The 26,106-nt window shown below is 49.5% G+C and overlaps 3 protein-coding genes across 4 annotated transcripts; all 3 read right to left on the bottom strand.

The window, feature by feature from the left end:
- Positions 1-5,528: 5,528 nt before the first annotated feature.
- Positions 5,529-10,471, bottom strand: S100A5 (S100 calcium binding protein A5). The gene is made up of 3 exons (XM_066366107.1): positions 10,431-10,471; positions 8,508-8,659; positions 5,529-5,811 (listed from the first exon to the last, which is right to left on the bottom strand). Exons 2-3 carry the CDS (start codon positions 8,643-8,645, stop codon positions 5,668-5,670), a joined length of 282 nt encoding a protein of 93 aa, XP_066222204.1. The 5' UTR covers positions 8,646-8,659; positions 10,431-10,471; the 3' UTR covers positions 5,529-5,667.
- A 2,123-nt stretch (positions 10,472-12,594) lies between these two features.
- On the bottom strand, positions 12,595-14,753 carry S100A4 (S100 calcium binding protein A4). The gene is made up of 3 exons (XM_066366106.1): positions 14,697-14,753; positions 13,674-13,829; positions 12,595-12,887 (listed from the first exon to the last, which is right to left on the bottom strand). Exons 2-3 carry the CDS (start codon positions 13,812-13,814, stop codon positions 12,723-12,725), a joined length of 306 nt encoding a protein of 101 aa, XP_066222203.1. The 5' UTR covers positions 13,815-13,829; positions 14,697-14,753; the 3' UTR covers positions 12,595-12,722.
- A 1,585-nt stretch (positions 14,754-16,338) lies between these two features.
- On the bottom strand, positions 16,339-18,917 carry S100A3 (S100 calcium binding protein A3). 2 transcript variants are annotated; one of them, XM_066366105.1, is made up of 3 exons: positions 18,855-18,917; positions 17,063-17,208; positions 16,339-16,625 (listed from the first exon to the last, which is right to left on the bottom strand). In XM_066366105.1, the coding sequence occupies exons 2-3, from the start codon at positions 17,201-17,203 to the stop codon at positions 16,461-16,463; spliced, it is 306 nt and encodes a 101-aa protein (XP_066222202.1). In that variant the 5' UTR covers positions 17,204-17,208; positions 18,855-18,917; the 3' UTR covers positions 16,339-16,460. The 2 variants fall into 2 exon arrangements, with proteins under 2 accessions (XP_066222202.1, XP_066222201.1); XM_066366104.1 differs by having other exon boundaries at positions 18,746-18,867.
- Between the last annotated feature and the right edge of the window lie 7,189 nt (positions 18,918-26,106).

The raw sequence follows: 26,106 nt of genomic DNA, 5'->3' as shown, positions 1-26,106 counted from the left end.
TTTTTTGTATTTTTCCAAAGTGAGAAGCCAGGAGGCAGACAGACAGACTCTTGCATGTGCCTTACTGGGATCCACCGAGCATACCCACCAGGGGGTGATGCTCTGCCCATCTGAGGTGTTGCTCTATTGTGGCCAGAGCCATTCCAGCACCTAAAGCAGAGGCCATGGAGCCATCCTCAGTGCCTGGGCCAACTTTATTCCAATGGAGCCTTGACTGCAGGAAGGTGTTGGGCCAATAAGTTTGTGATCTGTATTTTCTGTTTTTGATCACTTTGTTAAAGATGGCCTGCTGCTCACATGATGATGCTCTCACGTGATACAGCTGATGTTGGAATCCATGGGAGTCCAAAAGACCAGAGTAACAGGCTTTATTGAAAGGAAGAAAGGAACCCTGCCGGGCACTTCTCCCAGGGAGAAGACCACCGGTTACAGACTAGGGATGAATTATATAGTGTTTGGGAGAGCCTGAGGGGATACTGAGGCAAAAGTTCTGGTATGTCCGGAATGCTCCTCCTTGGGGGGCTTGTCAGCTTCTTGGAATTCCTCTGCCTCAGGAGCAATAGTCCAGTAAGGGTGAGGTCTGACAGATAAGCGGAACATTAAGAAGGCAGTTTGGAATTCACGTATCTATCAGCTGATTTCTTTTCATGCTTGGGAAGGGGCTTGGTTATGCTTGAGACTTGTTTGGAGATTCTAGCTGGGGAGCGCAGCTACTCGTATACCCTTGACCGAAGAACGGTCCTCTCCTCTAGCAGGGAAGGTCGTCCTCTTCGACCGAGCGTGCAGCTTCGGGAAGGACGCACATGGAGCAGTGAGGGAGGATGGGGACATCCGCCTAGCCAGCCAGATCAGTTGAATCAACCCTGGCAATCAATGGGGTGACAGATGTCGTAGCCAGATCGCCCTCACATCCTGGTTATGCTAATGTGTGCTGGGGGAGGGCTTTTGTGCCAAAACATTTTAAAAGGAGGAGCTAGAAGGCCATTTTGAGAGAGAGACCACGTTGTTGTAAAGAAGAGAAGACCATGTTGTTTCAAGGAAGAGAGGCTACATGGTTGGAGGAGAGGAGACAGTCAAGATGGCTGGGTGCTGAAGGAGAAGCCAGTTTGTGCGGAGAGAAGGGAGATAGGGAACCAGAGAGTATAAGACTGGTGGGGGGTTTTGATTCTAGGAAAACTTGGATGTGTCGGTAGCTTTGTGAGCACTGAATAAGTGGATTTTGGAGCCCAGTGTGTTTGGGTTTGCTTACTTGCCAAGTGCAAGCTAGGAATAAAGGTAACGGCCCACCAGTCCTTGGCTCCCTTGTTTCATTACCGTCTGTCCAGATCAAATGCAAACCTGCATGAACCAGGCAGCTGTGATGGAGGCTACAACTACTGGCTTTAAAGAAGAAAAGAGAGAAATAGAGAGAGGAAGGAGAAGGGGAAGGGTGGAGAAGCAGCAGGTGGGTGCTTCTCCTGTGTGCCTTGACTGGAAATCAAACCCGGGATTTCCACACACCAGGCCAATGCTCTACCGCTGACCCAACCAGCCATGGCTCTTACTCTTTTTTAATATTCATCTGCACAACAGCATATTCTGAGTACCCATTAGTAATGGTCATTCTGTCCATAGGTAAAAAAAAATTGCAACTGAGATTACCAGTCAAGAAGCAATATGGAAATATCTTAAATAACAGTTTTACTGAGTTTTGACAGATATTATTTATATTTTTTCACTAATATTTTAAAACTCTTTTATATAACATAATCTAGTTTTGTGTACCTCTTTTATTGTTCTTATTTAAGTATTAAATGCATGAAATAACAAACTACCTTTTCATATATTCTGGGGGGGTTATATATATTTAAAATGGCCATTACGGCAGAGAACTAGTTGTTAAATTATTCAAATCTCACCATTTCTTCCAGCCTTTTCCTCATCTCCACCCCATGAAGGAAGATCTACTTCCACAAAACTGGGCCCCCAGGGAAGTAGGGAGGTAAGAGGTAAGAGTGGGAAGGAGGACATGGTCCTCCTCTGAGATCCCCAGACCCTGAAGAGAAACTTGCCTGGTTCAGACTAAGCCTGGAGGGCACAAAACTCTGACAAATGCTCCACAGTCTACCCCTTTGCCCCACCCTCATTGCCTGCCTAGAAACACTAAAGCAAACAACAGACTCATACAATTAGTCCCCCTTCCTGCTGCCGCCTGGGAGTCAGTCCTGGCTCCAGGGAGTAAATTGGGTGATTCTTTCTGCTGAGGTTGCAGGGATGGGCAGGACTCAATGTTGACAGAAAGGCTAGAAGCTGCAGTTTGCCCAGACCCAGGGACCCCCACCCTGCACCATGGGGTGCGAATACGTCATGATTCATGTTTGTGCAGCTGCCAGTTCCTCAGAACATCACCTTGACACAAAGGACCCTGTCCCTGAATGCAGGACAGACTCCTATGCCTCCCACCCTGGAACAGGGCATGGACATCTTCAGTGAACTCAGCCATCCCCAGTGGTCCCAGACAGAACACTCCCAGGCCAGGCTTTGGGTATGCTAGATGCGCCCTCTCCGCCTCCACTTCACTGTGGTGAGAAAGTGGACTGGCCTCAGCCCAGGGCCTTTCTGGTCTTCCCTTCTCACCGGACCCAAAGCAAAACATGTCTTGAGAACCCTCCTAGGACTATCTCTGCTGCACTCTGGACCCATCACAGCCTGGCTCAAGCACCATTTCCCTTTCCAAGCCCATCCCAGAACCCTCTCTACGGGGACCACTTGAGCCTTTCCTTAAGATGGCTTCATCCCGAGAAGACAGCTTTTCTAATTCAAATTAAGCCACCTTATGAGCTAGCAGTGTCCTTGTCAGAGTTGGATGCACCATCTTGCGGACCTACCCACCAGCTCTGCAAGCCTCGTGAGTCACTGAGTCACTCCCAGAGGAGACTGAACAACCCTCTGCTGGCTGGTTACGGCACCAAGCAGAGAAGGAAAGAGAAATCACTGGAAGCCAGGACACTGGAGTAGATTTGACAAAAAATTTATTACCCACCACAGGACTTCAGTTAGGCCAGCTAAAGGGTTTGTTTTTTCCCAATTTATTTTAGCCACTGAAAACTTCATGGTAAAGCATAGACAAAGCCCCCAGGAATGTGACATATTCTTAGAAGTTCACCACCTGGTCCTGGTCCTGGTCCAGGTCTGCTGTCAGCACTCCAATTTTGGGCTTCTGCAAGAGCTTCTAACATGTTAGAATGAGAAACGCAGACTGAGCCTAGGTTCTCTTCCTTTCTATGTGGCTCAGGAAGTGCTCACTTGTCACCAAAGATCTGAGTACACCTTCGGTTTACTTGGTTCCTGCCCCTCACTCAGGTGGAGTGAATGACAGGCTGAGAGTATCCCCCCCCCCCCCCCAGGGAAGTAGAAAAACAAGCTCCTTATGGCGCAGGAACTAGGGCCCCAAAATGTGGATAAATGTGAGTCAGATGCACTTGGCACCTCTCACATCCTAATCTTGCTTCTAAAGGGCGAAAGGTAGCAGGGCCTTCTCACTCACCCACAGCCCCAACAGCTCTGTCCCCACTACCCTCCACTCCCTTTGAATACCCAGCTTGAGCCTCAGGCACACACGTGACATTCAGAGACATCCGAGGGCTTGAAGGGGAGAGGGGAAGCAGATGCTAGGGCCAAGAGCTCAGTGGGCTGAGGGGGACCGGAGCTAAAGAGAAGAGGTGGTTCAAGGATTCTAGGAAGCAAATAGGACCACAGCTGAAAACTGTCCTCCAGGGGTTCCAAAGGGAGGAGGGAAGTGTGGCATGGGGGGAGGGGAGGCTGCACACCCAGCCCTACACGCACAGCCTCACAGGACCACACACTGCTGGCTGACACACCCTGGACGCGCCCTCTCGCATCCCAGAGGAGTTTACCGCCATGGCCGCCGCCCCACCGCAAGCCTTAGCCGGAATCAGCCCACTACTGACTCCGCACAGACCTGCCCAGCCTGGAGCCGGCACAGTGGGCCGCCCCAGGGCAGCCGAGGGACCGCTGATCCGGCCAGAACTCACTCTGTAGTTGCAGCCAAGCGGAGGGGAGGGTGGGGGGGATGCCCTGAGGAGCCTGCTTTACAGCGCCGGCGGGGCGCACCACGCGCCACCTCACGGTTTGCACACCTACCCTGCCCATTCAACTTTTCATGCCTCCTGCCTCCCGGCTATTCTGGGGGCAGGGGACACTAACGGGTGTGATAAGGTGCCGAGGAACTGTAAAACTTAGTATTTGCAACGCCATTTTAAAGAGGGAAGTCAGGCTTCTTACCCCCTCCTTTCTGTAGAGAATAGAAAGAGAAGAATGCAGAACTGGGTCATCTGGTCATAGTTTAGCTAATTCATAGAATTCTCGGAAAGGATGCTTGGAGCCACTTGCCACACAGAGCAAAGAAGACAGAATTTATCTAAAAACCTTAGAAAACAATGTTTATGTAACTTAATCAAGAATTCCTATACTCGGACTCACCCTAAAGTCATGAGAGTGACTAAACCTCTAGACAAAGGCATCACGAGCCCCTCCTTACCCACTTCAACTGGCATATGATTTGGTCTATAAAATCAGCCACAGAATTGTAGGGACTTTCTACATGATTTGAGACTGTGCCCGGTGTAGCTAGCAGGATAATTAATAAACTCCTCAAAATTTCTTCTGTATCCTGTCTTAGTGTCTCTGTGTAACCGCGGATTAAAAGTACACTACTTTACAACACAGGAAGATGAAGGACCCAGTGGAGACTACTGCTCGTTTTGCCTGTAGTGGTGACATGTGACACACAGGGAAGGTGGCAGCGAGCCAGAGCAGTGTGTATGTGTACATGTGTAGGGGGGAAAGGGTGCCCCCCAAAAGGGTGTTTGGGCTTAAACCGAAATGAAGGAGGGAGTGTAGACAATCATCTCTTCTACAGGATATGATTTTGCTGGCTATGTGTCAGCAAAAATAAAATTCTACCACCACCCAACTCCCTTCCTCCCACATCTGGGATTGCACCTGAAGCTATTGGGTGAATGAGCCCAGCCTGTAAGAGTTAGTTCTTTACCCTCCACTGACAGGTGATGGTTGGGGTGGGACTTGTGTCACTCATGGGGAAATGGAGCAGAGGGAAGGGGACTGACTGCCCAGTTTGCCCTTCTTATCGGTGTTGTCAGGGTGGCCTCCTGTGAGCTGGTGACGAGTCAAACTGGCTGTCCACCACTGCCCTCAGAAACCACACCCCAGCCACCCCCAGTTTCCTCACTCTCTAAGGACTTCCACCCTTAGCTTCCACCCTTTGCTGCTTCTTGGCAGCATCCATGGAAGGCAAGCGAAAGCCTGGCCCCACTTGCCCATTTTCTAGAAGGACAAAACTGAGCCCGGATAAGCTCAGTGGCACCTGCAGTGAGAAAACCAGGGAATGGAGTGGGAGCCCAGGACCCTCACACCCAGGGGCTCTCAACCTACTCCAGGAGAAGTTCTGCCTTGCCTCACCCCACCCCAGCCAACATGGCTAAACATCTTCAAAACCAGCCTCCAGACACCTGAAATGGAAAATCTTTATTTCCTCTGCTAAAAGGGAAAGCTGAAGCAGGGTCCCTCTGGGAGGGAGCGGAGGGCCCAGGGCCTCAGGGCATCTGTGAGGGGAGCTGCAAGGGCTGGGGCAGGAGCTGAGCCCAGTCATTTGTGGTCCTCCAGGAAGAAGTCATTGTAGGCCATGCACAGCGTGGTCAGGAACACCGAGTACTCCTTAAAGTCGATCTCCTGGTCGCTGTTTTTGTCAAGGCTCTTCATCAGGTCATCAATGCTGCTCTCCTGCATTTTCTTGGAGGGCCCAGGTAGAAAGGCAGGTCACCACCCCTCTCGGACCCATCCCACCACTGCAAGGGTGCCTCCCATCCTCTGGTCAACACTCTGAGCATCTCGACCCCTAGTCTCCCCCCAGCCCAAGGGGCCTGGCACCAAGCAGGGACACGAGGACCTGACACCTGAACTTAAATAAACTACAATAGGAAGGCAAAGCCGGCCTCTCTTTTCCTCACCACTTCCCCACCACCCAAACAAATAATAATCCAAATTTTCTATAACACCTAATAGTAACTGCTTGGTGACAATGTGACATTGACAATGATCCCAGTCTGACTTATTCTGTCCCTATAAGGCAGGCATCCCCAAACTACGGCCCCGCGGGCCGCATGCAGCCCCCTGAGGCCATTTATCTGGCCCCCACAGCACTTCCGGAAGGGCCACCTCTTTCATTGGTGGTCAGTGAGAGGAGCACTGTATGTGGCAGCCCTCCAACGGTCTGAGGGACAGTGAACTGGCCCTCTGTGTAAAAAGTTTAGGGACCGGTGCTATAAGGGGTAGTTGAGGATTAACCCAGACTACACATCCTTCCATGAAAGCAATGTGTTGGAGCTGAGAAACCACAGTTCCTGTCTCCTGCTAGGAGAATGTGCGGGACAGCTATGTGGAGAGGCATGCCTGGCACCCAACTGTAATCTCTGTCTCATTCCCTGGCCTTCCAGCCCAGCTCCACAGAGAGAATGGAGACAGAGCCCTCGAGTAACACAGGCAGAAAATACAGACATCCTGCCCGCCCCTCCTCCCTGCCCTCCAATTTTCCCACAGGAGATAAAACGTCAGGACATACAGAGATGGAAACAGCCTCTCTGTGATGCAATCCTTGTCCCCAGTCTGGGCTCCTGTTATAGCCAGGCCCTCCCCAGGGCCTCTGACCTCCTGTAATTAACCCCTACTGTACCTGTGGCCCCTCCCTCTGCCCTCATTAACTCCAGGATACAGGGAACCTGGCAGGAAGGCCAGAAAGCAGGCCTGGTGACACCCACACTTGCTTCAGTCCCCTGTCCATAGGGCACACTAAAAAGAGCTTCTCACTGGGGAGGCCCACTGGGGTTCAGGATATGAAAGGAGAAGTATCTGGACAGAATTTTAAAGGAAAAGGGGAGAGTGATGCACAGGCCTGGCTGCAATTCCAGCTCAGCCTCTCACGAGCTGTGTCCCCGGATAAGTTATATGATATATCTGAGCCTCCATTTTTTTTTTTTAACTGTAAAGCCTGACCAGGAAGGTGGTGCAGTGGATAGAGCATTGGACTGGGATGCGGAGGACCCAGGTTCAAAACCCAAGATCACCTGCTTAAGCGTGATCTCAACCAGCTTGAGTGCGGGCTCACCACTTTGAGCGAGGGGTCACTGGCTTGATTGTGGGATCATAGACATGACCCCATGGTCCCTGGATTGAGTCCAAAGGTCGCTGCCTTGAAGCCCAAGGTTGCTGGCTTGAGCCCAAGGTTGCTGGCTTGAGCAAGGGGTCACTCACTCTGCTGTAGCCCCCCAGTCAGACACATATGAGAAAGCAATCAATGAACAGCTAAAGTGCTACAATGAAGAATTGATGCTTCTCATTTCTCTCCCTTCTTGTCTTTCTGTCCCTATCTGTCCCTTTCTCTGACTCTCTGTCTTTGTCAAAAATAAAATAAAATATAAAAATAATACAATTACCTTAGAGGCCTTCCCCTCTGTCAGTAGCCTCCATTCCACTACCTGCATCTGATAAGAATCAATTCTGTCTCCCTCCAACCTTGTGTTCACAAACTAACAGAACCATCCTTTTGGTTTCTGTCAACACCAGCTGAGAGCTCTGCATGTGGGGCTGTGCACAGCTCGACCTAGATGCCCTGGATTCCCTCATCCCCTGTGATGCCTCAGTAGGGTCTGCCACCACTCTGTGGGCCGATCTCAACATCCAAGTTTCTTTTCTTTTTTTTTTTTGTATTTTTCCGAAGCTGGAAACGGGGAGAGACAGTCAGACAGACTCCCGCATGCGCCCGACCGGGATCCACCCGGCACGCCCACCAGGGGGCGACGCTCTGCCCACCAGGGGTGATGCTCTGCCCCTCCGGGGCGTCGCTCTGTTGCGACCAGAGCCACTCTAGCACCTGGGGCAGAGGCCAAGGAGCCAACCCCAGCGCTCGGGCCATCTTTGCTCCAATGGAGCCCTGGCTGAGGGAGGGGAAGAGAGAGACAGAGAGGAAGGAGAGGGGGAGGGGTGGAGAAGCAGATGGGCGCTTCTCCTGTGTGCCCTGGCCGGGAATCAAACCTGGGACCCCTGCACACCAGGCCGACGCTCTACCACTGAGCCAACCGGCCAGGGCTCAACATCCAAGTTTCTTTTATTTCATTCTCTAAGCCCTCACCTTCCCAGTGAAACAAAACTCACCCCCTGCACAAAGGTCTAGAGTTCTGTTGGCCTAAGATGCCCACCCTCTCCCTTTGGTCTCTCCCTTTTGGCCATCCTGTTCCTGGCTGAGACTAAGTACCCCCTGCAGGTAGGTGTGTGTCCCCTCACTCTGGGTCTCTGTGGAGGCAGGGCTGCGCCCACCTTCACTGGGACCCCCTGACAATAATATCAGTGCTTCCTCTTTTCCCTCTCCCCTCCCATGGTGCCCACAGGGAGCACTTGAACTTTGGGGGGTGGGGGACAGGAAAGTCACCTACCTCGCCAAGGCACAGCTCCTTCTTGATCAGCTCCTTTAGTTCCTTTCTACTCAGAGTCAGTTTGCTGCCCTCTCTACCCGAATATTTGTGGAAAGTGGTGACCATAGTAGTCAAGGCCTTCTCAAGGGGGGTCTCCATGATGGTGTGCAACTCTGGAGGGGGAGAGTAGAGGGGCGGGTCACATTTCCTGGGAAGCCAGACCTTCTGCTGCCCCCTCTCACTAGCCCAGCTCCCAGACCCCTCCCTCAAGGACCAGAGACTAGAATCCATGATGAAACTGAAATCCACCAATAATTGGATCTAAATGTGTCAAGACAGGTTTTAGCCTGACAGGTGGTGGTGCAGTGAACAGTGTCGCCCTGGGATGCTGAAGTCCCAAGTTCGAAATCCCAAGGTCGCCGACTTGAGCACAAACTCACCAACTTGAGCACAGGGTTGCTGGCTTGAACATGGGGTCATTGACATGGTCCCATGGTCAATGGCTTGAGCCCAAGGTCGTTGGCTTGAGCAAAGGGTCACTGGTTTGGCTAGAGCACCTCAAGTCAAGGCACGTATGAGAAGGAATCCATACATCTAAAGTGCCACAACTAAGAGTTGATGCTTATCTCTCTCCCTTCCTGTCTCTCTCTCTCTCTCTCTCTCTGCTCCACCCCTCATAAGATGGACAAGCCACTGAAGGAGACAAACATCCCCTGCTTAGGGGATGTTGAAAAGAGATCTAGGGACAGAGAGATGACAAGATGACCTCCCCAAAAGAATAACTAGTAACAGATGATGAAGCAGAAGAAGAACTAGTAACAGATGATGAAGCAGATAAAGAGTCAGGATTTTCTCCCTTCTTATCCAACCTGAGCATTCATTTACAGAAGCAGTCCTCACCCTTGTCACCCTCCTTTGCCTGGCTGCCTGAACGTCCTGTTATTTGGGAAGTGTCCCATTATAGAAGTGAGGAACAAGGCACGGAGAGAGTCCAGAGGTTGGAGGAGGCTAGAGCTGGAATTGGGAGATAAGCTCTCAATAGGAAATAAAACAGAGGTGATTGGACTTGTCCAGCTGGTCTCCAGTCTCTGGAGAACTGCACACACAGACTGGCCACAAGGCAGCGAAGCAGGTAGCTTATTGAAATCTCCAGTATCATTCTGAGAGCTGGATCCAGAGATTGCACTGGATGGGGCCTTCTAGTCCGTAACCACAGCTGCAAAGGCAGTCGGAGTGCCTGTGACTCAGACTTGAAAACCACTTCCCCCTCCGGGAGGAAGGAGACAACACCCAAGAAATTGGCAGTTGCAGGTAAATCTGTGCAGAGTCCAGAGCAAGGTGGAAGACTCTGCTGCTCTCACCTTCAGCGCAAAGACCACCCCGCGATTCTTTTATTTTTAATATATTTTTTTAATTTTTATTTATTTATTCATTTTAGGGGGGAGAAGAAAGAGGGAAGAGAGAGAAAGAGAGAGAGAAGGGAGGCAGAAAGCATCAACTCCCATATGTGTTTTGACCAGACAAGCCCAGCGTTTCAAACCGGTGACCTCAGCGTTTCAGGTTGACTCTTTATCCACTGCACCACCACAGGTTAGGCCACCCCATGATTCTTAAACTGGACCTATCATTCACCTCTCACCTCCCAAAACCTGGGCTTCTTCCCACCTCCCGGAGACAGCCAGGACTACAGTGGAGGCAAGGGCCTCTGAGCAATGGCAGCAACATCCTGGCTGGTTCCAATCCTTACCTCTACTCCCAGAGCCCTTTCTCAGGAAATGCTGAAAGCCATAGTTCAAATTCCCTGCCCTCCCCTCACTGAGCACATGCCCACTCATTGAATTGGGCCTTCCTTGTGGAGATCACCACAGCTTGTCACCCTCTGGCCTCATCACCCAGCTTGTGCCACCGTATAGAAAAGCAGGGAGATCAGAAGAAAGGACTTACCACGGAAGGAGCGAGCCAGAGAACCCACGTAACAGAAACAAGCTCCCTCCCTCTGCTCTCTGTCTTTATTCCCTCTCTCCAGTCCCCAGGAAATCAGAGGAGGGGCAGGACCAATGAGAAGGGACCAGGGACCTGAGGAGACTCAGGTCAGAGCCTCCTGGGACAGGGCTGGGGGAAAATCCTCTTTGCCAATGTCACCTTCCTATTTCCAAATGTAGAGAGAACAGGGCACACTGAGCCCACCATGGTATAAACATCTTCAACGCTGGAAGCTTCGTTTCTCCAACCAAAAACCAGAATTCACCATCTGATGAATCAAGAGGGCAGAAGAAGAGAAGCCAGGCTGTCCTAGAAAGGAGACCCAGGAGGTGTGGGCCAGACACAGGGTATCTCCCATGCCCTAGGCCACTGTGCACCTGGGCTTTACCCCCACCAAGAGCAGAGAAGATGCACCTACAGATGGGAATTGGGGGAAGATGTTTCTTGCCAAGGGCATGATCCAGGTCATTTGTTAGCTAGTATGGAGCCTAAGGTTGTTAAAGGCTCTCAAATGAATGATTTCTTCCAAACTTCACTCAACATCATGGGAAAGAATTCTCATAGACTTTTGGACTGGAGGACTGAGAATCAGAGGTTGGAGAGGGGATCCAAGAAGGGTAGGTCCTGGTAATGAGGTAGAGTTTTTGGTTAGGGGAAACAGGTTCCACGTGCTGTAATGAATGGGTTAGGGGTCAGGGAGCGTTTCTTTATCCCAAGAGAGACTCATTGTTTTACCACCAACCAGTCCAAGTCTGAGAACAGAACCATAGGGCTTAGCACTGATGGCTGCTGAGCCCCACCCTAGCTTGCCTGTGTCCTCCCTGCTGGCCCCACTCCACTCCCACCCCCAGCTGGCAAAGCTAGAGAGACAGCAGGGACTGGTTGCCTAGCAACAGGAGTTTCCAAAGTAGAGGGTGAAGCAGGAAAAGCTCAAGGGAGGCCCCTCCCAGGATGGTGGGCAGACTTGGGCAGGGCAGAGGGCAGACCGAGAAGGTGCAAGAGGCAACCTTTTTTCTGGACCAAATTCTCTAGTCACACTCTGAGAGAATATCTAAGTCACCTACCCCATTCTTCTGAAACATAAGAGAAAAACACAATGTGACGAGTAGAAAAGGAGAAAGCTTAATAGGTTAAGGGGACCAAACCCTCCCTGCCTCTGGACCTGCCCTCCACTCAGCTCTTCCTTAAAGGTCCCCACATCACCCAGCTATGGCCTGGAAAGCTCATCTCAGTCCCACCCACTGGAGGCTGGAGCCACTGGCCTTTAACCTAAGGAAAAGCAACATCATGCCTGATTGGGGGGGGGGGGGGGAGAGGGGGAAGGGAATGTCTCAATTTTCTTTATCAGATCATATGTCTGAAATTTCGTCTTCAAAATTATGACCACCTCTCACTCTCACCCTCATTCCCACCACAGCCACTGTCCTCCACTCATCCCTTCCGAGGCCCCTTGTGCTCCTCTGAAGGAACGTGATTCCAAACCAATAACAGATCTCACTCATTCCAGTGCCTCTGGGGCAGAGACAGGACAGTATTCTCGGGCTATTGGTAAAGGCCTTGTCTCCTTCCACATCACCTCTCGGATCCGACCATGTCCAGGAAGGACTCATCCATCCCTGCGGGGTTTAAACCATTCGCTGGAAGGTGGCGGCAGGACAGGGCCTGGGCTGTAACTGTCAGGACTGAGCCCTCCTCCACATCCCACGCTAGCCTCCCCATGCCTTAGCCCATTCCCCCACCTCACCCCAGGCCGCATAAACTCCATTCCAGACACCAGCTGGGAGCAGATATGACCTTCAACCGTCCCAGCCTCAGTCAGAGGTCCTGCCAGAGGAGAGGCAGGAGGGGCAAGTGCCCAGCTAAGATGCCACAATTGGGACATTCCAAGCTTTTGGGGAAGGGGCTTTATCTGCCTTTGGTCCCATCAGAGTCAACTCTGTCTGTCTGTCTGTCTCTCTCACACACATACACACACACACACACACACACACACTCACACACACACACAGAGTCACACCATATCCCTCCGCCCCTCCACCAGTCTTCTTTCCACAAAACCCAGCTCAACTCCCAACACTCTCCACCTCCCCTCATGCCCCCAGTGTCTTTCAGACCATCAGCCTCATAGCTTCCAAGAATCTTTATTGAACTCGTTCAGAATCCTACACATCTAGAAGAGCCAGGTGAGGTTTTGTGCCCAATGCACACAGGGAAGACCCCACCTGGCAGGCCCCCACTGAATCTGAGGAGCCTTCATTTCTTCCGGGGTTGCTTATCAGGGAAACCCTCAAAGAACTCGTTGCACATCATGGCAATGCAGGAGAGGAAGACACAGTACTCCTGGAAGTCCACCTCGTTGTCCTTGTTGTTGTCCAAGTTGCTCATCAGCTTCTGGAACGCTGCTTCATCTGTCCGTTTCTGCAGGGGGGAAAGGCAGGTAGACACTGGAACCCCAGGAGACAGAGCCGCGAGTAGACCAGGCTTCCACCTGCAGATAGGGCTCAGCCCCTCCTGGAGGGCCAGCTTTGGGACTCCAGCCCTTGCAGCTAAGCTAGGGTAAGAGGTGGGTTACTTGCAGGTATGGAAATATGGGTACCAGGACGCAACTGGAAAAGGGAACCACATTTCCCTCGAGGTCTTTTTAAGAATTCAATTAGATAGTAGTCGTGAAAGCAATATGTAAACTGCATAAAGTTTGATACAAGATGGAAGCTATGACCGATCAGGGGAAATAGGTGTGTGAGTGTCTCCATAACTGTGTCTTCACATCTAAAGCCAAATAGAAACTCAAAAATTGTTCTTTGCTGGAGTAATAGTGGACCACCCAGGTTCGCAGATCTCAGCTTTGCACACTGACTACCTTGGGAAGTTGCTTAGCCTCTCTGAGCTTTAGTTGCCCTTCAGTTAAGTTGTGCAAAGCCCCTGGCCAACAGTCTGGTCCGAACTCACCTGTTCATTCTCAGCCACCTTTCTGCTGGGCAACAGGAAGTGAGTGGTCGGGACCCACCCTGCCTCCGCCCCCCCCCCCACAATCCCCTCCTCCCGGCAACCAGTGTAAGCTCTCTGCCCCGACTTCCCCAACTCAGTGATAGATGCCAGCTGCAGCCACTGCTCTGCAGAAAGACTGATGCCTCCCAGGGCCCTAACCCATCTCCGTGGGGCATGTCCCATGGTGGGACTCATTTCCAGGCAATAGTCACTCACCCCCAGGAAGCTGGGCAGCTCCCGGGTTAGCAGCTCCTTTAGCTCTGACTTGTTGAGCTTGAACTTGTCACCTTCCTTGCCCGAGTACTTGTGAAAGGTGGACACCATCGCGTCCAGGGCCTTCTCCAGGGGGGATGCCATGATGGCAGTTGAGATCTGGGGGCGGGGGTCACAGAGGCACCCTTATCTTCCCCACCTCACCCTACCCCAGATATATAATTAGAACGTCCTACCTAATTCTCATCACTCAAGGAGCACTTGGTGAAATACTGCTGCTACCTTAGGGGAAGCCCGAAAAGGTGGGCTAGTGAAGGGGGCGCTGGCACAGCTCCTGGTGTGCACAGCAGGAAACAGGTGCTTCGTCAGCAAATACTTGAGGGCCCACTGCACAGGCTCTGGATTTCAGGCAGAAGCTCCCGGGGCCCCACTCAATCCGTTGGTCCCACAGCCAAGCCCAGAGCAGCCCGCCCAGCACATTCTTCTCCCTCCCAGCGTTGGGCGAGGCTGCTGGCGGCCTGCCCAAAAGCCTGTAGCGGAAAACACCAGCGGTCTGGCTTAGGGAGGGGCAGGGTGAGATGACAGAGGCAGGGATGCCGGAGAGGCTCCCTTGGGCTGGGCTGCTGTGTGCTGGGCAGAGGCTCACGGGACGCTACCAGACAAAAGCCCACAGTTGCCTTCTGATTTCACTTTGCTTCCCACACTGGAGTATGCACACACAGGCTTGTGCAAGCTAGCGAACACAAGCCAATATGCACACCCACAGGTCACATGCACACCAAACATACTACAGCAATAAAACATACTCTATAGCTCAAATTCATCCACGACATGCATCTTTCTGTCTGTTTTCACTCTCTTGCACTTGTCTGGGTGCACACACACACACATACCACCCCAGAGCCTCCCCACTGGAATCTCACATCTGGACCCATTTAGCACATCTGGCCCCCACCGGCCTCCCCTTTTTCTCCCCTGAGCCTCAGCCTGACACCCCTTGCATGCCAGTCAGTGACCACAACTCACCAGTCCAAGAGAGAGGAAGCGCTGAGTAGAGAGGGTTGGGGAAACAGGAAGAACGGGGTAAGCCCAGCGGTCTGACCTATTTATACCCCAGCCAAGCCCTGCCCATGGCAGGGGATGGGGGAGAGCAGGAGACAGCCCTCCTGCCTGGGCCAATGTGGTGCATGCCAGCGCCCCCTTCACTGACCCAGCCTGGAAACCCAGCTTCCTGCTCTGGGGAGCCAAAGATAGATAATAGGAGACCCCCAGTGGGCACAGGCCAGGACCTGAATTGGCACCCCCCAAGATACACAGCTCAGCTTGAGTTTTATGCATAGCAGTCTATGCGGGGGATGTGGGGATCAGGGAGCAAATGGTCCCCCACAGCAGCTAAGAAAGGGGATTCAGGTGTGGTGGGTGATGGATGGGCAATTTCCCTGGACATGTGACTGCCCAGGAACTAAGGGAGGAGACCCCAGGCTCAGAGCTTGGGGCTGCTCACATGTCTTTCTCCCCTCCCCAAAGGGCTGTCTGCCATGCTGAGTGAGGCCCAGGGCAGGAGCTGAAGGTCGGGGAAGAGGAACAGGCTACACTCAAGGGAGGCATGAGGACCACTCAAGCTCATCAGTGGAGAAGGGTCCTGGGTGAGGTAGTGTTGGAGTAGGGAGTCAGGCGTGGCGATTCAGGAGTGGATTGAAGTTACCAGGAGTAGGAGGGGCAGGGAAGGTCTCAGAAGCGGGAGTTTAGAGCTGAGTGGGTGTCAGGAATGAAAAGTGGGGAGGCACAAAATAGGGGCATTAGGGACCAGGGTTAACCTCTTAGGGTGGAGTGTGCATTCAAGGATTTAATGAAGGTCAAAAGTGGGGGATTAAGACCTTCAGGTGGCTGTGGTTTCAGGGATGGGGTCTGCTGCAAGGTCTCCCCTTTCCACTTCAATGCAAAATTACCCCTCCCTGGCTGGGACAACGCCCTAATCAGACTTCAGGCACCCGAATCCTATTAGTGCCGCACTCTGGGCTCCCATAGCCCAGGGCAGGGAACAAACCCATCCAGCCCCCATGGCCCCACCCTCATTCAGAACATCCTGTCATGAGGACTGAGTTTCATCCCCAGGGAACCTCAGGCTGCCCTCTCTCCTCGACAGTCCAAAGAAGCTTCTACCTCCAAGACCCCAGAAAGGGAGAGAGGGACCCCAGTCTTCCCTGGACATTGTCCTTGTGTAGATCCCATCCCCTCCCTCTGGACTGTTGAGACTATTTTATTTCTGCAAGATCTGAAACTGTCCTCCGCCTCCTGTCCTCCAGTGGAAAAGGCCAGGGAGAAGCAAGGCTGTCAGTGGATTCTGCCCCAAGGCTCTGGCTGTCCACTTGGAAGAACCAAACCAAGCCCAGTGACACCAGTTGTTTATTAGAACTTGAACAGGCCTGTTCCTGTTGTGGTCTCATGCATGCACACACTCTAATGAGCCTGGACAGCCTCAAAGCAGATCCTCACCCAAGCCCATCCCGGGGCACTGTAGGGAGGCGTCCGGGGCCGCTGCAGGGAGGCAGAGGGTGGCTGCTTTACATGTCACTAGCTGTGATCCTAGGAAGAGGACCCCACATGTGCCCTCCCCCATGGGCAAAATGGTTTTAAGATATCAAGGGAGACCTGGAGACTCCCCATGGAGAGGGTGCGGGAGAGAAGGAAGTGGGGCGTAGCAACATGCTTAGGACCACCTCAAGGCAGAGATGGAGTGGATCTGAGCAGACCCCTGCCCACAGGCAGCTCCACCTGCCTGAGCAAAGGCTACTGGGAGCAGGGTGGCTCCGGAGGGCAGTCTTTGAAGTAGTCGTGACAGTAGGTGCAGAGGCAAGCAAGCGAGCGCACGTACTCCACAAAGTCCACTTCGCAATCCTTGTTGGTGTCCAGGACACTCATGAATTTATTGTAGTCACATTCCCGAAACTCTGTCTGTGGAAAGGATGGGTAGGGTGGGTAGGGGGCAGGTTGAAGAGGGCTGGACAACTCACACACACACACTGTCCCCCCTCCACTCTTGAGTGATCTCACTCATCCCAACCAGCACCCTTTCTGGAGGTCAACCTCACCTACCTGCCCTGACAACTCATCTGCCAATCCCCCTCCCAAATCCTCCTTCTCGGCCATTTACTGCACACCCACTAGGGCTCCTGAGTGCCCCTGTGTGGTAGGCATCCTTCAGAGTGCTCTCCCGCCACCCTCCCCGCGGCCCTGCAGGGCAGCCTGTGTGATGAGGAAACTGAGATCCCCGCCTTGGCAGTTCCCTTCCCAGCACCCCTCCCAGTGGGCTACCCTCCCCCTCCTGCTGCCCTAGGCTCAGAGCTTGTCCAAGCAGTTCTTCCCCACAGGGGGGCACCCCAGGTGCTCACCGGCATCCAGGTGGGCAGCTCCTTCTGTAGCAGCTCCTTGAGCTCTGCCTGGCAGAGTTTGTGCTTGTCCCCACAGCGCCCCGCATATTCCTGGAAGGTGCACACGATGGCAGCCACCGCCTGCTCCAGAGGTCTAGCCATCCTCACTGACAGAGAACAAGGATGTGACCCACAGCACAAGCCCACATCACCTCCATGCAACTCTACCCTCTATGTTCCAAGACCGTTCCCAGACCTGTTTTCATCTCCCAGGCTTCTGGTCCCACAAGGCTCTCTTCCTCTGAGCAGCCCCTCCTCATCTCATCAGTGCCACCTAATCTATGGTCTTTTCCTACTGCCCCTTGCCCTACTCTGTTATTTTCCTGAACAGAGGTCTCCTGACATCAATTTCTCCAACATCATGGCAAAGGGTATCCCTGAGGAGTTCCTGATTCTCTCCACCTTTTCTCATCTCCAATACCCAGGAAGAACTCGGTCCCACCCTGCACTACTTCAGGGCATACAGCCCTTGGTCCTGGAAACCTCTTTCCCTTCAGGACCCCAGAGCTTTTGTAGGAATTGCTCAAAGCGATCCTTGTCCCCATGCTCCCTGTCCTTGGGCCCTTGGAGAAACTGGACATTCTCAGGAAGGGTCAGGTCTGAGAAGGACCCCTACCTCCTCACCAACCCTCAACATCCCTCCTCCCCTGACTCAGAAGCATTTCCTGCATCCAAAGGAAATGCTTCTAGAATACTCCCTCCCTCTCACTAGCTGTGCAACCCTGGACGAGCTGTTTGTTTACCCTGTCTGGGTCTCAGGTACCTTACCTCTAAAGTGGGGTCAATCACATCTCACAGGCTTAAACAGAGAGCCAGCTCAGGTATTTACCTATCTCTAATTTGCCCTATCTGAGGCCATCCCCCTGACCTCTGGGGGTCTTGAGACAGAACGTTCTGCACAGGGGTACCCTGTTCTGTTAGAGGGGAACTCCACCTGGAATTTCCCCCCACCCCATTCCACTGGCCCCCTTTCACTGTACTCATGGGAGGACACCTCCAGCTTAGTGAAACCATAAGGCAACCAGAAAGGAAAATGTTATTTTCATATGAGCCCAATGACTCATTCCTGGGTCTCCCAAGAGATGGGAGTCTTGCAACACAAAAGAACCAGAGCCAAGCCTCTCCCCGTAATGATCCCCCTTCTGCTGGGCCTTACAAAGCAAACTGCCAGCAAATGGTTGTGGCTATGGGGGAGGAGGGAGAAATGGGGAATGAGGCCAAGCACCCCCAGGGTCTAACTCTTTGTCATAGCCCAGGATTGAAGCAGGGTGTCCACATTCCCAGGAGAGGAAAGGACGATGAGCCCAAGGAATAAGGAATCTCAGAGGTGCTCAGCTGCCCTCCTGGGCCTCTGCCAGCCTGCCTGGCGCCACCACTGCTGCTTTTCCAGAAGATTGGTGCCTGGAAACTGAAGGGAATCCTCTCTTCCCCATGCAGCCTGGTCTGTCTCAACCCACTGGCAGGAAAGAAGGAAGGAAGCAAGAGAAGGAGGAAGGAGCTAACTGAGGAAATCACCAATGCGTTTAGCCCATTGCACCACCCCAGGGCTAGACCTCAGCTCCGCACACCCCCAAACCCAAACTTCCCAACAGCCCTTCACTGTACAAGGGAACCCCTGGGTCCACTTTTTCTGACTCCCCTCACCTCATCAGACCCTGCTGTGGTGACATCTCCAGTCCCATGCCCAGACCCTGTGCCAGGAGACAGACCCTGAGTCGCCATCCAGAGCAGGACCCAAGCAGCTGGCACTTACCACAGGTGTTGGCGTGTCAACTGTAGGACCATAGAGGCAGCATATCCCTATTTGTAGTCTGCCAAGGAGGAAGGGAGCAATTATAAGGAAGCCCAAGTAGGTCAAGCTGAGGGTGCCCCCAGGGGCTCCCTTGCTTCCTTCCCTGGAAGCCCTATTACACGCTTACCCACCCACCTACCCATGCTTCATCAAAAGCCCAGTCTGGGCCTCAGGCACCACCCCCCTTCATTCCCACTCTGCCCTCCCTCAGGGCTGGGAACTGGGACAGCTTCCCACCTGTCTCCTTCTGGGCTAGCTCATCACATCCATCACCTATACTTCAATCTAACAGGTACCAGAGAAAGCAAAGTGGGAACAGACAAAGAACCCCTGTGCCAGAGGGGATCTTGGAGCATCTGGTTAAGCCCTTCATTTATAAGTGAGAAGATGAAGGCCATGGACACCCCCTTCCCTGATGATCTCCATCTTACTTTGCATTTGGTTGCTTTCGGCTGGTAACTGCTCACTTCCCTGAGGAGATCATTTGTAGGATGTCTCGGGAAAGAAAAGAATTTATTTTACCCTTCTAGGTTCTTTGGCTGGTCTAATAATCAAATTAACATAAAATAGCTTAACAAGAGAAAAATATTTTAATTTTGTACATACTGGGAGCTGCGTAAAAATATGGGACCCACAGGTGGTCAGACAAGTGGGGTTCATATGCTATTCTGAACTAAGGAGAAAGGGGGTCAGGTCTGGGAATTCAAAGAGGAGAAAGGAAATTCATGTGGAGATGGAAAAACAAATATTTGCTGGGCCAGGAAGAGACGATGAGACACAATGAGGACTGTCTCCAAGCCTTGCTGAGTCTCCCCTTCTACGCCTTGCCCACATTCTTTGCAGATTTTCTGGTGATAGTGCTCTTCCTGGACCAGGCCCTTTATCTAAATTCTTTTAGGCAGCTAAGGGGGATGTAAAAGCTCTTCCTGACACTTTTGGACCTCAATTTCTTCAGCTCCAGTAACCCACATGGTACTGGAGGTACATTCTGGCAATACTCATTCTGACCCCCTTCAAAGATGTCTTTGAAGCACAAGAAGAAGGTGTGTTGCTTAGAGAGCCACTTGCAGCTGTCTAAGCCAGTTCTGTCTCACATACGCCCCCACATAATACTGTGGATGAACGTGGACTGCAGAGCCCTGCGTGCGCTGCCTGTGGCTACAGCTCCTCAAGCCTAGTTCCTGCCTTCCACAGCTCCATTCGGCACCACTGTTCCTTGCAGTTCCGTGAGGTGCGGTAGGTTTCCTCTGGCTTTTAGTTTAACGTGTAGCCCTTTAGGGTCCCAGCATAACGAAGAGGTGTCCCCTTGTCTCCCCTCCTCCGGTGAACCCCGGGCTTTACTTCTGTCTCCTTCACTCCGCCAACCATCAGAACCAAACATCGCTTCGGCAGCTTGGACAATGCCTTCGGGGCACAAGGGGCGCAGGTGCCCTGCTCGCTCCCTGGAGTCCGCTTGCACTTAGATTTTGCTTTCTTCATTTCTTACTGCTTTGTCAGCACTTAAATACTTGAAAAAATGTTTTTCTTTAATTCTATGTGGCATTCTTTGTTGTTGTTTTTAGCTAGAGCAGGAAGATATCATACGACTAGAAGTGGAAATACCTTTTGAAGGGATTCAGAGCAGGCCTCCCCAAGATGTGCCACTCGGGCGTGTGCATTATTTTGAGCTGACGGCAAGAGAGACCCTGTGGGTTTACGATAAACTTTTACCTCTCCCTTAAAGAATTTAAATTAGGGGCTTTGTTTATAATAAGAGTTATCGCCAGAAATAACTTTTATGACCTATTTATATGGCGGTACAAACATCTAATTACTTAACACCTACTCTTTTTATCATACCACCAATGACCCTCACCCCGGAAGCCCCTCACCTCCTCCTGGCCTCATCTTTAGTTCAAAATGTCATATACATCTCATTTTAACTTTTTGTCTCTGAAACTTTCATATATGCAGGGCCTCTGACTCACTCATATATGTGGGGTGTCCATGCGTACGTACATAATTAAATGTGCTTATTTTCTTTTGTCAATCTGTTTCACGTCAATTTAATTATTAGATCAGCTGGAAGAACCTAGAAGGGTATAGGAAAGTTTCTTCCTCTCCACACTTCATGTCTCTTCTCCATTCCCTCCCTCATCTCTGAGCCTGAGAGACCCCTTCCCATTTCACGGAAAGAAAACCCAAGACCCAGAAGAGAGTGGGAGGGGAAAGAGAGGTCATCTCTCAGGCCTCTGAAAAACCCCAGTGGTCATGGAGGCAGCCAGAGAAATAATAATGCCTTGAGCTCACCCCAGGCCCACAGCACCCAAACCTTGCCTGAGCCATCATCTCCTTGAAGACTCAGACCCTGTGGGTGAGGAGAGTGAACAACAGGGAGGTTAAGGCAGGCTGTAATTAGCCCTGTTTTATAGGCAAAGAATTATGGGGAGTAGGGCACAGAAGTGGGAGCAAGTGGACCAGCAATTAATTCAGTTCTAGGTCAAGTACTTATTCTCACCCTTGATATCCCAGCTTCGTCACCAGTCACCTCCCGGAAGCAAGTCACCCCTCACCCCTGCCCCAGCCTCGTATTCCTCATCTGTCAACGATTGAGGATAATGATGGTAACCACTTTATAGGATTGCTGTGGGGCTTAAATGAGTTAATATATACGAAGTTCATAGACAAGTGGTGCCCAGTGCATGGTAGGGGCATAAATGTGAACTGAGAGGTAGGTACTTGCCCAAGGTCACATAACTAATCAGTGACAAGGTTAAGTGCTATTTATTATTTATAGAAATATTTAGAGACACCTGTCCAAGGCATTGAGGATATAGCCATAAATAAAACAGGCCAAGTCCCTGCTCTGTGAGGATGACAATTGAGTGGAGAGAACAGATAATAACAAATACATGCATGATAGACTGTAAATAGATGAAAGGCCAGGGAGAACAATAGGCAGAGCTAAAGGGGAAAAAATGGTGATGGGGCCTAGGGAACTTCATATGAGTGCTCAGAGCAGAGTGGGCCACCTGGCTCCCAAGCTCCATTCTGATCGCCCACCCTTTCAGGTTTCTCAGCCAGGAGGTGTCACCTCTGCTTGCTCAGGGGAAGAAGATGAGACTTCCGGGTGGGAGCAGGTGGGGGGGGACAAAAAGAGGGGGTCTGAGTACTGGCATTTGGTGTTGGAAGGCCATCATGGAAAGAACCCTTGGTCAGACCCTAATTCCAAGCTCCACAAATCCTCTTATCACCTAACTTCGAGCACATCCTTTACCTGATTTGGGCTTTAACTTCCTTCTCTCCAAAATGACTTGGGAAGATTTCTACGTCAAGACTCTGATGTCAAAAGTGCCCTCTATCACTTGCTGTTATTGTAGACACTATCAGGGCAGAGGTCTCTGAATCTAACTCAACAGTCACATGCTGTCCCTCGATGGAGGCATCAGGGAGAAGGAAGGTGGAGGGAGAGAACCAGGCCCTCTACGCCAGGTCCTTTTGTCCAGCCTTCTTTCCCCACACAGGAGGAGGTAAAGCTTCTCAAGTTCTTGCTTTCCAAGTTCTTCTCACAGTGAATGGACTCTTCCTGTCCTGTTGGAAGTTTTGCCCAGTGTCCACCCTGAATCCCCCTTTCTACAACTGTTCCAAGCGCACATCACACAAACTGCCCCTCCGAGGCCCTGACAGGGATCAGTCTTCCTCTCCCAGCCCCACTGTCCACACTGTCTACTCAGTTCTCTAAGCTTGGCAGAGCTCTACCCTTGGCCTCTCAACAGACTTCTCCTCCAGGTGAGCTGTGGAGCTGACCACTGAGAAGCACACCGCAGAGTCAAGGGTGGGTCTCTCCCCGCAGGAGCAGTGCAAGAGTGTGAGGGGTGAGAGCAGGTGCTGTCTGGTCTGGCAGGACTTCGTACAGCACTGACCTTCTCCCTGTCCCCACCTCTCACTGCCTCTGCCCCAGTCATCACCACCATAGCCTTACGAAGACCTCCCCAGGAACTGCCTTGCCCCCTGCAGGTCAGTCTAGTTCTGCACCTCAGAAAGAAAGATGAAGTGTCCCCGAACACCTGAATGTTCATGTGCTTATGTAAGGTGACCAATTTTTTTACAATGAAAAGGAGGACAAAAATAAATTGAAGAAAACAATATAGTAAATAAAAGAAACATTTTATTCATTGCAACACTAATACACTGTAATATGATAAATGCATAATAAAAACATTTGTAATATTTTATATTGTAATTATACTTACATGTCTATTAATTTTTAATAATTGTAAGAAAAAAGTACTCATTTAGATAACATTATCTATATGAGTGCTTTTCTATTGAATGAGTATTTTTTGTCAATGTATCATCTTGTAACAATATATTGGAAATATCTGAACAAGAAATATCCTTCATATTGAATGTTACAGCAAGTGCTGCAGCTCGATTTCTTGCTTGTCCAAAAATCATTAGCAATTGAAAATAATTCTTTCAACTGCTGCGTTAGTTCCAGGGCAGCACAATGTAAATTGAACAAGAATAAATAAATTTTCACATGAAATATGTTCATTTTTGAAATGGCTGAATATTTCCACCCATCTTTTATCAATTTTGACATGTTCATTTTTCCGTTGTATTGTTTTTTCAGAATTTAAATATACATTCAGTCTTCTAATTTCTTCAAAGAGACAACTGTCATCTATTTTGATGTCTGGCATTTCTATAGATAAAAACTCAAGACAAGATTCAATATCTGTCCAATATACTTGTGATGAAGTAAAAAAACACCATTAAAAACTGTTATTTCCCATGATGTTTGTTTCAGACCATTCTTCGATATATTGAAAACATGTCTGGTAAAAATTCTGCACTTCTTTGATAAACTTTTCTGTTATGGATTTGATTCCTCTAAGTCTGACAATTTTCTTTTTATAATTAAAGGAAGAAATTTTTCTTCAAAATGAGATTTATATTGAAGGATAATGTCACTCAAAATAAGACTAACTTCTGTAGCTGAAATGTGTTCACCTTCAATCTTTAGAATCATTTTGTGAAAAATAGATTCTTGATTATGTACAAAATACATTAATATCTCATATTTTATTATTGAAAAACGATTCCAGGATTTTAGGACATTTGTCTAAACTTAAAAAATATGAACAAAGAGGCTCAAATAATTGTAGAACACGCTCTATAGCAGGTGTTAGAGCAAGCCATCTAACTTCTGGATATCCTAAAAGTTTTTTGTATTCAGCATTTGCTTCTCACAAAATTTTTTAAGGTAGCAACACGAATGGTAAAACAACTAAAATGCAAATAAATTGTAGTTATTATTACTTCTACATCAATTGGCATGGCACATGATGCTGTGTTGATTTGACAAAATATGTGCATTACAACCTATTCCCAGTATTTTCTTTTGGAGTAACTCTTGTAATTGTACATACACAGTATTCACCCCTTTGTGTCTTTGCCCATCAAAATTTGTATTTGTATTATCAGCTGTTAGTGCAACAACTTTGGATTTCAAATTGTTTTCATTTATTACTCTGCATAGATGGTTTGACAAAATTTTAGAAGTTTCACCCTGAATGGATTCTAAATTTAAAATTTTTATTTGAAAGCCCTTGGTAACATTAAAATATCTTATTATTATTGGATACAATTTAATGTCATTATGATTTGATGCATCAGATAAAATCATTACAAATGCTGCAATTTTCAAGTCTTCTGTAAGTATTTTGTCACAGTAATTTTTAAATACTGATTTCAAAACAGCCTCGCGTTTTGTCCTGGCACATGAAAATTTTGCATTGCGAAACTTTTTCAATAGTTTAGTTGTACAATCCATACTACAAAAACGTTGATTGTGAATTATGGTATGAAATGCAAGTGTTGCCTCCATTGCAGCCAACTGTTTTTTATCTTCAGAATAATTTGAAGTTTATTTATTATTTATTTATTTATTTATTTATTTATTTTTGATGACAGAGACAGAGAGAGGGACAGATAGAAATAGACAGATAGGAAAGGAGAGAGAGATGAGAAGCATCAATTCTTGGTTGTGGCACCTTAGTTGTTTATTGATTGATTTCTCATATGTGCTTTGACTGGGGGGGGGGGGGGGGGGGGGGCTACAGCAGACCGAGTAACCCCTTGCTCAAGCCAGAAAGCTTAAACTCAAGCTGGTGAGCCTTGCTCAAACCAGCTGAGCCCGCACTCAAGCTGGCGACCTTGGGGTCTCAAACCTGCGTCCTCTGCATCCCAGTCCAACACTCTATCCACTGCGCCACCACCCGGTCAGGCCTGAATAATTTGAAGTTTTAAAGAACTTGTTACTTTACAACTGGAAGCTGATGCATCTAATAATTGCTTATGTTTGTTGGTGGTCAAGTGTTTCGTTATCGCTGCTCTACCCCCAACTGCAATACAAAATTCTCTGCTGCAAACATTGCAGAAAACAATGGTATCTTTCAGACATTGATAAGAGTGTGGTTATTGGGGGTGGGGGGAGAGAAAGAGGGAAAGGGGGAGGGGGAGGGGCACAAAGAAAACTAGATAGAAGGTGATGGAGGACAATCTGACTTTGGGTGATGGGTATGCAACATAATTGATTGACAAGATAACCTGGACATGTTTTCTTTGAACATATGTACCCTGATTTATTGATGTCACCCTAGTAAAATTAATTTTTAAAAAAAAACAATGGTATCTTTCTTTGATATGAGGAATGGAAATTCCTTTTTCAATTTATCATTGAAATAGCATTTTCTCTTTGTTTGATTTTTCCATCCCTTAAATGAAATTTAAAATTAAAAATAAAATATAGAGCTACACAAATGATGCAAGCACATTAGGAACTGAAAACATTACATCATGGTAGGCAAATTTTTTGGAAGCTAAATTAACAAAACTAAATATCAAACAAAACCGCTAATTTGGAGTGATATTTAGGTGTATTTATCATTTTCTAATTAAAAATGTCTATTTCATGCAACTATTTAATCAAAATGTGTTATTAATAGATATGGTTTGAAGTTAGATTTCCACTTTAAAACTCGAATTTCGGGAAAATACTTGTAAATAAAATTATACATATTTAGAAATTATTAAATAGATAATGAATTAATAAAATATGAATTGTGCTTACTTGTCTATGATTGAATATTTACTGAGAAAGAAATAATCGTGAGCCTGACCTGTAGTAGCACAGTGGATAAAGCGTCAATCCAGAATGCTGAGGTCG

Source organism: Saccopteryx leptura, chromosome 2, assembly GCF_036850995.1.
Source record: "Saccopteryx leptura isolate mSacLep1 chromosome 2, mSacLep1_pri_phased_curated, whole genome shotgun sequence".
NCBI classification, from domain to species: Eukaryota; Metazoa; Chordata; class Mammalia; order Chiroptera; family Emballonuridae; genus Saccopteryx; species Saccopteryx leptura.
The sequence above is the reverse complement of the archived record's forward strand: the minus strand, read 5'-3'. Positions and strand labels throughout refer to the sequence as shown.

Coding starts and splice junctions, on each gene's coding strand:
- S100A5 (XM_066366107.1), bottom strand. CDS start 8,645: ATGGAGACCCCCCTTGAGAAGGCCTTGACTACTATGGTCACCACTTTC. Junction 5,812..8,507: donor AGGAGCTGTGCCTTGGCGAG/GTAGGTGACTTT, acceptor GGGCCCTCCAAG/AAAATGCAGGAGAGCAGCAT.
- S100A4 (XM_066366106.1), bottom strand. CDS start 13,814: ATGGCATCCCCCCTGGAGAAGGCCCTGGACGCGATGGTGTCCACCTTT. Junction 12,888..13,673: donor AGCTGCCCAGCTTCCTGGGG/GTGAGTGACTAT, acceptor TCCCCCCTGCAG/AAACGGACAGATGAAGCAGC.
- S100A3 (XM_066366105.1), bottom strand. CDS start 17,203: ATGGCTAGACCTCTGGAGCAGGCGGTGGCTGCCATCGTGTGCACCTTC. Junction 16,626..17,062: donor AGCTGCCCACCTGGATGCCG/GTGAGCACCTGG, acceptor TCCTTTCCACAG/ACAGAGTTTCGGGAATGTGA.